Source organism: Archocentrus centrarchus, chromosome 17 (assembly GCF_007364275.1).
Source record: "Archocentrus centrarchus isolate MPI-CPG fArcCen1 chromosome 17, fArcCen1, whole genome shotgun sequence".
Taxonomy (NCBI): domain Eukaryota; kingdom Metazoa; phylum Chordata; class Actinopteri; order Cichliformes; family Cichlidae; genus Archocentrus; species Archocentrus centrarchus.
The window spans coordinates 19470490-19485590 of record NC_044362.1 but is presented as its reverse complement, the minus strand read 5'-3'; the positions used below and the strand labels follow the sequence as shown (position 1 = coordinate 19485590).

The 15101-nt window shown below is 40.7% G+C and overlaps 1 protein-coding gene across 1 annotated transcript in view; it reads left to right on the top strand.

Moving 5' to 3' along the window:
- Nucleotides 1-15101, top strand: part of LOC115795402 (voltage-dependent R-type calcium channel subunit alpha-1E-like) — a 64675-nt gene that overhangs the window by 36022 nt on the left and 13552 nt on the right. Inside the window, exons 13-30 of the mRNA XM_030751293.1 lie at nt 72-184; nt 1688-1800; nt 1929-2060; nt 2323-2392; nt 2784-2901; nt 3643-3710; nt 3797-3864; nt 4206-4223; nt 5341-5355; nt 8312-9079; nt 9440-9720; nt 9954-10086; nt 11002-11131; nt 13202-13261; nt 13383-13489; nt 13918-13929; nt 14612-14708; nt 14801-14961. Of these exons, the coding sequence (XP_030607153.1) occupies nt 72-184; nt 1688-1800; nt 1929-2060; nt 2323-2392; nt 2784-2901; nt 3643-3710; nt 3797-3864; nt 4206-4223; nt 5341-5355; nt 8312-9079; nt 9440-9720; nt 9954-10086; nt 11002-11131; nt 13202-13261; nt 13383-13489; nt 13918-13929; nt 14612-14708; nt 14801-14961 (2464 nt within the window). The remainder of the gene's footprint in view (nt 1-71; nt 185-1687; nt 1801-1928; nt 2061-2322; nt 2393-2783; nt 2902-3642; nt 3711-3796; nt 3865-4205; nt 4224-5340; nt 5356-8311; nt 9080-9439; nt 9721-9953; nt 10087-11001; nt 11132-13201; nt 13262-13382; nt 13490-13917; nt 13930-14611; nt 14709-14800; nt 14962-15101) is intronic.

The following is a 15101-nucleotide window of genomic DNA, read 5'->3' as shown; positions in this document are numbered from 1 at the left end:
TGCATTGGTTTTGGCAGTAGGCTACCTCATTCTGCTTTCTGACTTTGCTTTTCCCCCTCTTTAATCTCCAGACTATGCAGAGTTTGTTTTCCTGGGTCTGTTTCTGGCTGAGATGTTTTTGAAAATGTATGGTCTGGGTTTCCGCCTCTACTTCCACTCATCTTTCAACTGCTTTGACTGTGGGGTGAGATCCTTCATCTCCTATTCTCACTCTGTGTTACACCTTTTTTTTTTTTTTTTGTTTTTTTTAACTTCAAAAAACTTGAATTTCTGATTAATGAGATTAATGGGATATCAAGCTATCTATATTCATCTTAAAGTTAGGCTAAATCACTGTTGTAAATACATAACCTGGTTGGGAGCTGGTTATGTTTAGAGTTCTGGTCTAAAATCGTCTGGTAGCACCACATTATCAGTGATTCTTTTGTTTACAGCATGTTGGATTCTTTGCTTGGAATACATTTTATATGTGCATCTTGTTAAGCTGTACCTGACTAGAACCACACAACAGTGTGAACTTGTGCATCACTGGACTTTGCATGGATTCAGTTGATGATACAGAAAATGTATAAATGTTTTTAGATGTGGTTCTAATATGCTGCAAAGTCTGTTTTCCACAGCTGGTATTGCAGCTACTAGAACACAGACTAGAAAATTGATGTTACATTTATAGGCTATCACTAAAAATATTAAATCAATAAAATTAATTTCTCTTCAATTTGGCAACAAACTCATATACCACACATGACGATTATCTGCAAATCCAAACACAGAGATTCAGGAGAAAAGTTGAATAGCAAGCGAAAAAGACTGGACTGAGAATACAAACATAAAGAAACCAACCAGGAAATCTGCTACCTAAAAAGAATACAAAACAATGGAGCCCATTGCAGAACCCAAATTTTAATACAAAAACCCAAAGCTCAGGCACAAAACCCAGAGTCTGTGAGAAAAATGTTTATTTTACCGCTCTGTGTGCTAAATCCCACGATTAATTGTTCTTTGGTCTTATTTGCAATGGAGTTATATTTTACTGTGATGTTTTTTCTGTTCCGCAGAAAGCCTGGATTTAGCAGAGAGCCTTGTGGTGGTGATATCCATTTTTCTGACTGTGGTTTTAGGTTTTGCCATAGTAACTTATTCTGAACACATGTTGTCATGGGATTTTATAAATGTTGTACTCTAATCCGTTGCAACATCTCTGTTGGAATTGTGACTGCTAGAACACAGAACACACACCAAGAATATCTGTTCAATCAATGAAATCAATTTTATTTTGATCTGCCAACAAAGGGATTTCTACTTCTCCTTTTTTAAGCTACGGGACAATAACGTTTAATGTCTAAATGGATCCAGTTTAAAGCTCTAATGTGTACCTGCGCCTTAGAAATAAACAGCAGTACTCAGCAATAAAATAATTAACTGGAATTAAAATGTTTCTTTTACCGCTCTGTGCGCTAAATCCCAAGATTAATGATTTTCTGCAGCATTAATCTTTTGTTTTATTTGCAACAGTTTAGCATTTTACTGTTATTTTTTCAGGTTCTTTAGAAATTTTCAATCACCATTTTCTCATTATCATCATCTGATAACATCTGATTGAAGAAGGCTGCGCTCACAGGGATAATTTTGTGTAGACTTGATTTATTTGTTTTTTAATTTTGCATGTTTCCTACATGTTTTGCAGGTTATTGTCGGCAGTATCTTTGAGGTGGTGTGGGGCTTCTTCAGGCCTGGCATGTCATTCGGTATCAGTGTGCTCAGGGCACTGAGACTTCTGAGAATTTTTAAGATCACAAAGTAAGTGGGTCAGCAGGACAGTTCACATAAAAAGTAAATCGTGCCATACTGGGTTGTGTAGCGGTTGTTGAATTTTTGCAGATCCCAGCTGAAAAAAACCCAAAGGGTGTATTATTTCTTTTTGCCAGATACTGGGCCTCTCTCAGGAACTTGGTTGTGTCCCTAATGAGCTCCATGAAGTCCATTATCAGCCTGCTTTTCCTTCTCTTCCTCTTCACTGTGGTGTTTGCTCTGTTGGGGATGCAGCTGTTTGGAGGGAGGTAAGTACTGACATCCTTAATTGTCACTGAACAAGGCCAAATCTGTTTTCATCTCGATTTTGCTAATAATGGCACAGTTTTTAAACGGTATCTGCTTCCTACGATCTAACCAGCAGTTTCCTCAATGGTGTCTTTAAATAAGAAGAGAGGAAGTGATATGTCCAGATGAAAATAGCTCTGCATCCTCCTCCTCCTCTCCTTCCTCCTCCTCCCATTCTTCCTTGGTCATATCTGACCCTGCTTTCTATCTGCTTCCCTCTAGGTTCATCTTTGAAGATTACACTCCCACCAACTTTGACACGTTTCCAGCTGCCATCATGACAGTGTTTCAGGTTTGGCTCCCACAGATCCCCTCATTCTGCTTGCTCTCCATGACACATTGCACCCTGGGATATTTCTCACCCCAGGCGCAGATTAAACAACTCTGCTCGCTCGCTTGCCACCCCCTGCCTCCGCCATCATCCCACACATCCATGCACACATATGCGCACATGAATATCAGACAAGGGAAATATGGAAAAAGTCCACATCATATCTGCTACACATCCGCTGCACTGTAAAAGAGTGTTTTGATCAGCAGACATTGTAATTATTGCCTTGCTGCCATTTTATTACTATACTTTGAACTGGTTGTCACACTGGTTGTCTCCTGTGCAGTGTTTCTTCACTCTGATGTGAGCAGTGTCATTATTTATGCAAAATATTCTGTGAATTTGCCCACAGATTTTGACCGGTGAAGACTGGAATGAGGTGATGTATAATGGGATCCGCTCGCAGGGAGGCGTGCAGTATGGCATGTGGTCATCGATCTACTTCATAGTGCTCACACTGTTTGGAAATTGTATCCTTGTTGACCTCAGAAGTGGTCAGAGAGCACTGATGAAACCATGATGCCTGCACATGATGAGCGGTGGAAGTATTCAGATAAAATTAGCGATAGACCTGAGTGTTAAAATGCTTCATATCAACAGAAGTACTGCAAGTTAAACTGGTAGTTTTATGACCACAGTGTACCCATCTTCTGATGGCTGCTTCCAGCAGGATAACTACAAGGAATGTTTCTAACACCTTTTTATATCTATACCTTGATTAATTAAAGTAGCTCTTAAGCCAAAAGGGGGTTCAGCTGGGTACCGGCAAGCTGTAACAAGGTCACCATCCCTGGTTTTCATGAGCTTTCAACCTTCATTAATTAATGCAACTAAAAACAGGTTTGTAGCTTAGGTGGGAAAAAGGTGAGTGGAAACTGTAAGAGGCTGAATAAGAACTGGAAACAGACATCACACCAAATCACATCACAGCAACTATAGAGGAGGGGTCAAAGGTTATCACTGAGGAGTCTGTGGCTGGATGGAGGAAGATCAAAGCAGAAATTCATATTTGACACTAGAGAGAGCCCCAGGATGGAGGCCGGTAACTGACATTCAGTGATATGTCATTTTTCTCTTTGCTTTGGTAGTCCTGAAAAGCAAGCTTATTCAAGCTTATACTGTCACCTAAAGTCTAATAAATATTATTTCTTTTTTGTCCTAATTGGTTCGTACATTTTTGGCTTATCTGTCCTTGACCGGCTTTACGACAGACACGCTGCTGAATGTCTTCTTGGCCATTGCTGTGGATAATCTGGCCAATGCACAGGAACTGACAAAGGTTCACACTGTTGCTAATGTTTGTAGCGTACGTTACTTATGTTCCGGTTTTAACCGCTCTTTGATTGCGGGTATCGTCTTCTTCAGGATGAAGAGGAGGAGGAAGAGTTCTTTAATCAGAGATACGCCAGAGGAAGAGATGGCTTGATAGCTGAGTAAGTTACTGGTCCACAGCTACCAAAATTCCACTTTTAAGATGCGAGAACCACAGCCTTCACAGCTCTTAAGTAACTCTCTTCAGTGAATTTTAAATTGGACTGCAGATTTGTCACAATTCCTGTCTCAATGGCTTTTTTTAGTGTTATTCTAAGTCTTTTTCCAAGCAGTGGAATAAAGCTATTGCTTAAGATATGAATGCTGTGGGAAAACTGGTGTTTTTTTTTATTAGAAGGCTGTGTTAAGATAAAATAAGTCAAGATCATTTATTTCCACCATAAGAAGAAGTTGTAGGTGTAAGTGGCAAATGTTTAAAACAGTATGTTCCTTATTTCTTCAGCTGCACGGTGAATTCAAGGTAGAAAGGCATGTTTAATGCGCTGATGCCAAAATTATGAATGTAAATTGAATGTGCCTGATTTAAAAGCATGAGTCATTTCAGACTCTCTCAGCTGCATAACTGAAACTCCTGTGACTGCCTTGGCTTGTGATTGGTTATGGTCAGCCTCGTTTGTTAATCAGAGAGGTAATTCTTTGCTGATTTCCTGCTCCTCTCTGTGACCTGGCAGCTTTCCCACAGGTCTAATTATCCCATAAGTTTGGGAGGAGAAGGGCGGGAGGTGTATTTCAAAAGGTTGTCGGAAACAGTGGGAAGTCTGAATGCGTGACTCTACTGGGAGGAGGCACACTTTGGAGTGGGTCTGATTTTTGACCAAGTTTCCCTGATTAGTGTGACTCTGGCTCATCAGAATTTCCACTGTGACAATGACATTTTTTTAGAGGGCATAAAGCTGTTACATAACATCTGGGTGTCCTGCAGGGACACACTAAGTCTCTCACTGAGAACACTGACCTGGCTAGATTATGGCTGTACCTGACCTTCCTGTGTTTTACACCTCTGACCTTTTTCACAGCAGATTTCACTGTGTTAGGAAATGCTCAGCTGTATTCAGTACATTTAACAAGGGCTGATTTCTGCTTGAGGAGAGTATTGTGCAGGGTGGCTCACCGGATTAGCATACTGGGACACTTAATGGGCCGCCACTAACATTTGTGCTATGACGAGTCAAAATGGCTGCTGTGAAAATGGTCTGTTAACTACAAATGTTAATAGTCAAATTTTCCTAACCATATATAATTAGAGATTGATGAATGTGTTTTACGTTCTTCCTAAGTAGGCTTTTCTTTATGGTACAGCAAGAAAATCAACTTGCAGAGGCTTAAAACTTCCTTTACAGATTAATTTAGTTCCATCCATCCATCCATTCTCTTCCACTTCTAATTTAATTCAACTGTTAATTTTATTGTCATAGTTCAAATACTGTTATACAGTAATGTTGACTAAAAATGACTCTGTTGGTGCTTTTAGGCTTTGGTTTTAAAATACAAATGTAGCAGACTTCCATATAGTAGAGTATAGAGTGCTGTGCATAAGTCTTGAGCCACGTCTCATGTCTTTATATTTTGCTTTCAAGGAGCCAGATTTTCTGGTAAGTTTATATAGTGGTCATTAGCAATAGTTGTCCAGTCTTTATGAACATCTTTAAGATTTTTTTCATTGGACATTGGCTGCTTTTTCACTCATTTTCAACTCCGTCCTTGTACCTGACCATTTTCAGAGGAATGTTGGGCTTCTTTTTTTTTTGCTTGTTTTTTGTTAAGCCACTTAATCATTCAAGCATAAGAAGACAACAAATTTAAGAGATGAACCAGTGTTGTGTCACCACATAATAGGCAACTTTAGCAAATAACCAATTTTAAATGGTATCTTTAGGTACTGTGTTACTAGCAGCCTGTCACAAAATCATAGTTTGTTCCCATTTCTTTAGACGAATCCATGACAATTGCCACAGATAACAAGTATGACAGGCATAAAATAGTATTTCTGTACCAACAGGTTGGTTTCCAAAGAGCTATTAGCTGAAAACTTACCATATCTCAGGATGGTCTGTAGTGTGTCCTTGAAAAATTGAGGAAACTGGACACGGAAAGTGGAGGACAAAGGAAGGAGTGGCAGTCCTAAAAACTATCTACAGCAGATGAACAGTATCTGTCAGTTGTGTCCTGAAGAAACAGGAAAAAAATCCAGCAAAGACCTGACACAGGACCTGAGGGATGAATCTGGACCTTCATTTGATCCACCTACTGTTCACTGAAGCTTCATCAGAAATTATCTCAGTGGAAGGGTGGCTGTCATGAAGCCATTATTATGGAAGAGAAACAGGGAGAAAAGGCTGAGGTATGCCAAATTACACAAGAACTGTACTGAAAATCAGCAGCAACAGGTCTTGTGGAGTAATGAGTCTAAATTTAAAACTTTTGGTTCATGTCAGTATGTATGGAGGCGTTAAGGAGAGGTACAACAATGAGTCTACAGCCATCTGTAAAACACAGTGGAGGCTCTTGCCGTGGTGTGGGGATGCGTTTCAGCCAGTGGTGTTGGAGCTCTTGTCAAAACTTATAGAATTATAAATGCGGAAAACTACCATTAGATTTTGATTCACCATGCAATGCCATCTGGAAACCTTCTGATTGGCAACAACTTCATTATTCAAGTATGACAATGATCCCAAACACACTGCCAGTGCAATAAAAGCATACCTGGATAGAAAAACACACAGTGGAACACAATCAGTCATGGATTGGCCTCCCCAGAGCCTGGACCTCAACATTTTTAAAGCAGTGTGGGATCATCTTGACAGAGAACAGAAAAAAAAAGGCAGCCAACATCCAAAGAAGAGCTTTGAATATCCTTCAAAAACCCCGGAGAATGATTCCTGCAGACTACTTAAAGAAATTGCAGTAAAGCTGCCTAAGAGTTCAGGCTGCACTGAAGACTAAAGATGGTTGTATCAAATATTGATTTTCAAGCTTGTTAGACTCATAAAAACCAAATATAAAAAATAAGGGGTCACTCAAGAGTTTTGCACAGTACTGTAAATAAAATTGAAAAAAAAAAATTATGTAGAGATATGGTGGAGTGATGGCAAAACACTCCCTCTGAACTTACAATACAAGCTTGTCTGTTCTGCATTTTGGTGCTTATTCCTAAAGACACAAAGTGAAAATAGAAGCCAGCTGACAGAGTGCAGGTGGGAGCCTTCATCCGGGTTCCCTTAAAAAAATGAAGAATTTTTTTGAGGTTATGGAGCTGATTAATGTGTACTTGCTTAATTTCAGCTCAGTGGTGAGAGTGTCTGCTGCTGTTTTTCTTCTCAAGGAGAAAAGAAACATACGGTGAAACAGAGAGCAGTGGAGGATAGCAAAACAGCAGCAGCTCTAGCATGTCAAACCCATGTAGTAAAATGCTAGTGCACGCTAATGGCTGTAAGCTGGACTTCTTTTTGCTGTTGTTCAACAAAACACGAGGGAGGGTAGGGGGGCTGATGCTCCCATTGGTTTTCATTTGAAATGACGGTGTCACCACCAAAGTCTCTGCAAGCTGATTTGATACCATATCTTAATGGCTCAGGACTAGCTGCTGCCTGCGCACCTGATCTACTCTGGTCCCCGGTGATGTTAGAAAAGCATCAAAGTCATGGACACGAATGCATAGACTCTCTTACTGTTCTCGGGCTCTTGCTGTGACACTGAATGTATCATTTGTCTGTTACATATTTGAATGTTAGTCTCGTAAGTGCTGCAACAATCGAGGTGCTATTTTAATGTGTATTACTGTGTTCTTCTGGCTCCATCATGTTGTCTTGTTATATGCTTGTTATGTGGCACTGACCAAAATGTTGTGTTCAAGCATATCAGTCAATCATTAGCATCAACATCTTTGAATTTAGAAAATATTTAATGTAAACTGCCAAAAAAAAACAATAATTAAGTGCTAACTTCAGCCCCCTTTCTGGATGAATTTCAACTACAGATTGCTTCCTCTGGACTCGTTTTGTTCAGTGCCACAACAAATGTTCTGTGTATGTTGTTAAACACTAATGTCTTGTTTTCAAATAATCACTCATTGATTACATGGACAACAAAAGAATCTGAATACCAGTAAGTATAACTGTATGCATCTCTGTCACACAGAATTTCTCTCTTGAGTTTTCTTACTCAATTTTTCTTAGCTGTTACACAATGTTTGCACTTTGATCCTGCACCCTTCCTTTTTGTTCTCGTGGGTTTTGTTTTGTTTGTTTTTTTACTTTTGATCTGTTTTTACTTCTCAGGTATTGTTTGAGTTTTTGGATGCCTTTGTATTTTTTGCACATTTTTTTTTCATGGGAATTTTTTGTGTGTGTTACTAATCAACTAACATTATAAATTCATAGAAAAGGTCTGTCCTTTTCTTGCAACTTTTATTTTATTTGTTTGAAGAATTTTTTAATATAACTGGTATGCTAAATGGACACTAGTGTTGATGTTTTTTTTTTGTCACTAATTCCTTAAGATGTGTGGTGGATTGCTGAACATTGATATCAAGTACATTGTGGTCCTCAGTGGTAGAAGAAGACCCTACCTGTATCGGAAACGTGCGATCCACAGAGGACGCCCAAACTTCCCAGATGAGCCGGATGGTGCACCGGGTGCTGCAGACGAGCAGCCCCTAAATGGCTCCAATGCCTTTGCCAACCGCCGCGAGAGGAGGAGAAAAGTTAACATGTCAGTGTGGGAGCAGAGAGCCAACCAGCTGCGCAAACGTCGCCAAATGGCAAGCAGAGAGGAGCTGTTTGGCAGTCCTACAGAAGATACCATGGAAACTCCGACCATTCCCCACCACGTCCCCAACATTTCCCCAGAGGCCAGCCCAGCTCACCTGCCTGAGTCACCCATGTCAGTGGGGATGCCTCTCCCTGAACCTCCAATGTCCATCTCCATTCCCATGCCTGAGCCTCCAGCAGCTGAGCCTCTGGTAAACCTGAGTGAGGAGAAGACAGGAGGACCAAACCACCGGGCTGCAGGTGGTGGCAGACATAGAATGGCCCGAAAGTTCAGGTCAAGTCAGGCTCCAGAAGAAGGGGCCCGGCACAGACGCCACCGCCATCGCGAGGCCCGCACTGAGGCCAAGAGTCTGGACTGTATGCAGTCACCACATGAGGTGCTACATGTCAGACGGTCACTCAGCCAGGAGAGGAAGATACTGGATGAAAGGGAAGAGAGGGACGAAAGAGAGGAGAAGGAGAGAGCAGAGGAAGAAGGAGGATCGGTCCATGATGATGGGACATGCATCGTCAACCCGTATGCAGAAGTTGGAGAAGATTGCATAAGGTAAGCCTGCTCTCATGTATTTCTTGATTAAAGTCCAGTCAGGACCATTTAGGTCAAATCATTTCAGTCTATAGTAAATTATAGTAATTAATGATGTGGCCAAATATTCTTGAGAGCAGCAGTACAACCGCTAAACAGAGCAGAGCGGGCATCAGTGGCAGCAGAAGGTAAAGCTGGGATGGATGTGGGTTGCAAAGCGGCTTGAATCAGTTAATCAGACGGGGGTGGCCTTGAGATGAGGTGTTACTATACTGCTAAGCTGGACTTTGTGCCCTGTGTGTGTGTGTGTGTGTGTGTGTGTGTGTGTGTGTGTGTGTGTGTGTGTGTGTGTGTGTGTGTGTGTTTTCTTTGCTGTTACAGAGCTGCTGAATCCAGTGCAGATATTCCCGATCCTCCTCAGTGTGAACAAATAGTAGACGGAACCTGGTCAGAGCACAGTGAGGGCGGCCACTCTGATCAGTATGAGCCACTGTGCCAAAACATCCCAGTGGAGCCTGCTTTAGAGGCCACAGAGTTCACTGTGAGTGCCATAGAGTCCGAGAACCGCAAGGCGTCCATCAAACGGGACAAGTCCAACCTGGAAGACAGCGTGGCCATCGAAATGTCTGCACAGCCACTTTTGGAGCTCACACCCATGACAGGTAGCACTGTGACCACTTACACAATGCATGAAAAAGTGGGATTTAGTGTCAGTATCACTGTAACACATTGTGTAGGTGTTCTTGACATCTGATAAAAGTGGCCACTAGTCTTTTTTTTCTCCCTGAATCCACTCTATCTGTGACTCACATTGTTCTTTCTTTGTCATAACTGTTCATGTACAGCTAAAACAAAATTTTTTTTCTCTGCTCTTGTGTGTCTGTCTGGGGTTTAGTGAACAACAAGGAGTTGGAGGCGTACCAGTCTGAGCAGAACGAAAAAGAGGAGGAGACAGAGGATGAAGAACCTCCGATTCCTCCTAAACCTGTGCCTCCAGATAGCATGTTCATCTTTAAGGCTTCCAACCCGTAAGATGCAACCCAGTCCTCAAAAGTCTTCGGTCTATCCTCGTTTTTTTTAAATATTTTGATATGAAAATGGGACATACATGGGAAATACAGTATATAAGGCAAAAACAGAGTTTGTACAAAAGTCAATATTTGGTATGATCACCTTTATTCTTCAACACAGCCTGAACTCTCTTAGGTAAGATACTTTGTCACTTCTTTAAGTCGTCTTCAGGAATAGTTCTGCAGGCTTACTGAAGGGCATTCAAAGCTTTTCTTTGGATGTTGGTTGCCTTTTGTTCCTTTTTTTTTTTTTTTCATTGGCAGCTAGCTCATCTGCTGTAGATGGTTTTTTAGGCCTGCCACTTCTTCTTTTGTTCTCCAATCATCCAGTTTACACCATACTGAGATATGCCAAGTTTTCAGCTAACAGCTCTTTGGGAATCACCTTGTTGATGCAAAAGTAGTATTTTATGCCTGTCAAACTTTGTCATCTTCCATAGATTGAACTAAAGAAATAGGAACATATTATGTGTTTGCCTAAAGATACAATTTAAAATTGGTTCTTTGCTAAGCTTTCTGTTATTTACAGACACAACACTGGTTCATCCCTTGAGTTCAGTGTATTTTTTTATGCTCGAATGATTCATAGGTCAGTGTTAAGTGGCTTAATGAGAAAAAACATCCCTCTGAAAATGGTCATGTACAAGGACTGAAATGAAAATGAGTGAAAAAGCAGCCAATGTCCCTTCAGAAAGCCTGGAGAAGACCACTTTACAAAATGATGAGAGAGTCTGGCTCCTTGGAAACAAAAGAAACGAGGGGTGACTCCAGACATTTGCACAGCGCTGTAGTACTTTCTTTCTTCTTACTGTTGTTGTTTTTGTGCATACCAGTCACTCAGCAACATACATCTTCTCCTTTGTTACAATGTAGCATCAGGAGGATTTGTCATTATGTGGTTACTCTCCGCTACTTTGAGATGACCATCCTGCTTGTGATCGTGGCAAGCAGCATTGCACTGGCTGCTGAGGACCCTGTGTGCACTAATTCAGACAGAAACAAGGTGAGCTCAGAGACCAGAGTTTGTATTTTCATTAAAATTATATTTACACAGTCAAAATGACCATCGGTGTACACTCAGACCTTTAATGTCAAGTAAGCAAATATTTCAAAGATTTGGCCTGAAACGCACTGATGAAGTTGTAGTTCTTTTAGGTTTGATCTCTAGTTGACATAACACTGTGTCAGCAACAATGTGCTCTGACACATTTGGTATCATGCACATACAAGGTGAGAAGCAGCAGCTCTGCCTGGCTAATCGCTGCGCAGTTTGTTTTTCACGACTTTTCACTTTTCTAACTAACAGGGAACGTGTCAAGAGTGACCAAATAAGGACATATGAGTAAAAGCTACACTGTTTTGGGGTATAAATTCAGTGACAGATAAGTCCAGCTACTTTTATTGACATAGAACATTTAAACACAACAAATGTTGATGAGTGCTCCACAACATCACGTTAAAGCAAGCAAGTTAAATGAAAAATAGACACAAATCCCCACAAAGTCATTTAAAATTTTACATGGTAGCTACATGCACTCACCAGTGCCTCTATGGTAGTTAATGCAGTTGCCTGACACACAAAAGAGCCCACCATTTGAGACCGGGAGGAGACATAAACCCAGCAAGGGGTCAAAAGCTAGTGTGCTCTGGCTTAAAATTTGTGCCATATCAAATATGCAGATCCATCTGCTGTGGCGACCCCTTGGGAAGTAAGAGAGCAACTGAAAGTACACACCTACTTGCTCACTGGCCACTTCATTAGTTACAACTTGCTACTACTGGGTTGGACCCACTTTTGCCTTCCGAACTGCCTTAATTCCTTGTGGCAGAGATTCAGCAAGGTGGATTTTGGTCCATATTGACATGATAGCATCACACATTTGCTGCAGATTTGCTGGCTGTACTTCCGTAATGGGAATCTCCCATTCCACCACATCCCAAAGGTGCTTGATGGGTACAATATGGTCATGAACAGGTGGACTTGAGGAATACTCGAGGTGGCTGTGGTACAAGCAAATTTCCCCCACACCCTTATACCACCAGCAGCAGCCTGAACTGTTGATACAAGACAGGATGGATCCATGCTTTCATGTTTGTGCCAAATTCTGACACTACTTTCTGAATGTCACAGCAGAAATCGAGACTCAGGCTAGGCAATGTTTTTTTCCAATCTTCTATTGTCCTGTTTTGGTGAGCTTGTGTGAATTGTAGCCCCAGTTTCCTATTCTTAGCAGACAGGAGTGGCACGTGGTGTGGTCTTCTGCTGCTGTAGCCTGACTCATCTTCTGCATACCTTTGTCGTAACGATTGTTGTGCCTTCCTATAATCTCAAAGCAGCCTGGCCATTCTGACTTCTGGCATCAGCAAGGCATTTTCATCCAGAGAACTGCTGTTCACTGGATATTTTCTCTTTTTCAGACCATTCTTTAAATCCTAGAAATGGTTGTGTGGGGAAAATCCCAGTTAATCAACACTTTCTGAAACCAGTGGCTCACTTGGTACCACTCAGAAGGTCCAGATGTCAACGTATCCTTGGGCAAGACCTGGAGACCCAAATTGCCCCCAGTGCATCCATTACAGAGTGTGTGTGTGTGTGTGTGTGTGTGTGTGTGTGTGTGTGTGTGTGTGTGTGTGTGTGTATCTAAAGATCATGCCATGTTCAAAGTCACTTAACCACCCAACAGCACATATTTTGTGTGTCATAGGATTCAAGGCATCCCAGATCCAGACAGAGTAATTAGAATTTGTGGCTATAATTGTCTCAGTTGAGTGACTGATTTGGTTACCCGGAGCTACACTTTGACACTGCTCACAAATGTACCAATTTGTTCTAAGAAGATGTAACCTGAAGCATTAAGGTGTATGAATCATACCAACTAGATGCTAGCAAGTTCACTGCCACTGGCTGGATGTGAAAAATGTAAATTTTATTTACTCATGATGAGGCACTTTATGTGTATTAGTAAGAGTGTGGACTGTCACATTGATACTAAAATACACCTCAGAAAAGTCTCAAATTGTAGTTTAAAGTTTTAAAAGTCAATTTTTTTTTTCTCATTTTGAAATTATCCAGGTCCTCCGATATTTTGATTATGTCTTCACTGGAGTGTTCACCTTTGAAATGATCATCAAGGTGGGTGGCGGAAATATTTCCTACTCTTTGATCGCAATTTGAAAGACTTTACCTTTACTCTAGTTTCCGTTCACGTGGATGTGTGTGTGTGTGTGTGTGTTCACCCCCCCACCCCCCACAGATGATAGACCAGGGTCTCATTCTGCACGACGGCTCTTATTTCCGAGACATGTGGAACATGCTGGACTTCATTGTAGTGGTGGGAGCTCTGATTGCCTTTGCTCTAACGTGAGTCACCATACAGTGCTGCCTGTCGATGACTAATGACTGATTCACTGCAGCAAACAGTTTCTGAGAATACAGTATTGTATTAAACGACCTTCCCTCAAAGACTCGCACGCTGCAAGCATGGAGGCATGTGAAGATCAGATTTAACATATTTTTCTGTGTAATTTGGGGTTTAAACATGGGTGGTGTTTGTTACGACTGATGTTTATTGTTTTGGGTGTTTTTTTTTTTTTACTGTTAAGTTCAAAGCTTACTAACTAAACTTTTTGTGCTTTTTGCTGTGCTGTAGAGAATTGTACTGTATTGTTATTTTCTCTGTTGTTGATATAGCTGTGATCCTTTGAGCTTCGCTCATGGTGTATCTCTTTCTATGCCTCGTTTTTTTTCTCTGTTGTTCCTGTGGATATTATCACTGTTGGGGCTACCAGGAATGTGATGGGGTAAAAATTTCAGTCACATTAAATGTAAATGTGTCTCATGAGCTACTCATATATTTCTTTAGTTTTCATGTGTTTTGATTTGTCATTTTTCCCTTTTTTAAAAAAAAATATATTTTATTGTCTACTTTTCATCTGTTTGCTTTTGATTTTGTAACATTTTGTACGTAGACTCATGAAAAAACTGCGGAGCCTGGCAGGAATCAGGAGCAAAATCATTTGTTCCCTCAAAGTCACTGGTTTTGCACGAAAATGAACAGAAAATAAAATATTTAACTTTTTCAATTAAACATTTAAAATCATTAAATTTTGTATACTGTTCCAGTATACACACACACAGATCAAGCCAATGCTAATAGATAGACAAGGACATTAATTCTGTGTATAGTTTAAACACAAGTGGCCTATTTGAACTCATAATTTCATAATAAGAGCACATAAACTGTTAGTGTAATTGAATGCATTTACACAATTTATTTAAGGGCAGAAATTTCACAAAAATACCCACTATTTTACACCTGAATTCTGTCAGGCTCCAAACAGACACACTCAAGTTGAATGTTTTCCCATTCATTTGTGTTTACATTTTGCTTTTACTGTTGGTTTGTTTGTTTTTTAACTTGTCGGTGTGCATTAGTTTGAGCATCCAGCGAAGTTCCTTAGCGATCTTTTTCAATGTCAACAGAAACAACAAAGGGCGAGACATCAAGACAATAAAGTCCCTTCGAGTTCTGAGAGTTCTGCGGCCTCTTAAAACCATCAAGAGGCTCCCTAAACTCAAGGTGTGATGTAAACATCTGCAAACAGTCTATTCTCTTCTCTGGCATTATTGCACCAGTCCTTGACAGATCTCATTTGTCTTTCTCCTGCGCAGGCTGTTTTTGACTGTGTGGTCACATCTCTGAAGAACGTCTTCAACATCCTCATTGTGTACCAGCTCTTCATGTTCATCTTTGCTGTCATTGCAGTGCAGCTTTTTAAGGGAAGGTTCTTCTATTGCACTGACAGCTCCATGAATACAGAGAAGGAATGCCAGTAAGTGAATATCTGAACTCCACTTCACACTTGTCTGCTCCTACATGAATTATTTAAAAAATATATATATGCTGTATATATCTGAAACTCCTCCTACACGTTGTCACTCAAAATGAACTGGTAACGCCACATAAATGTTA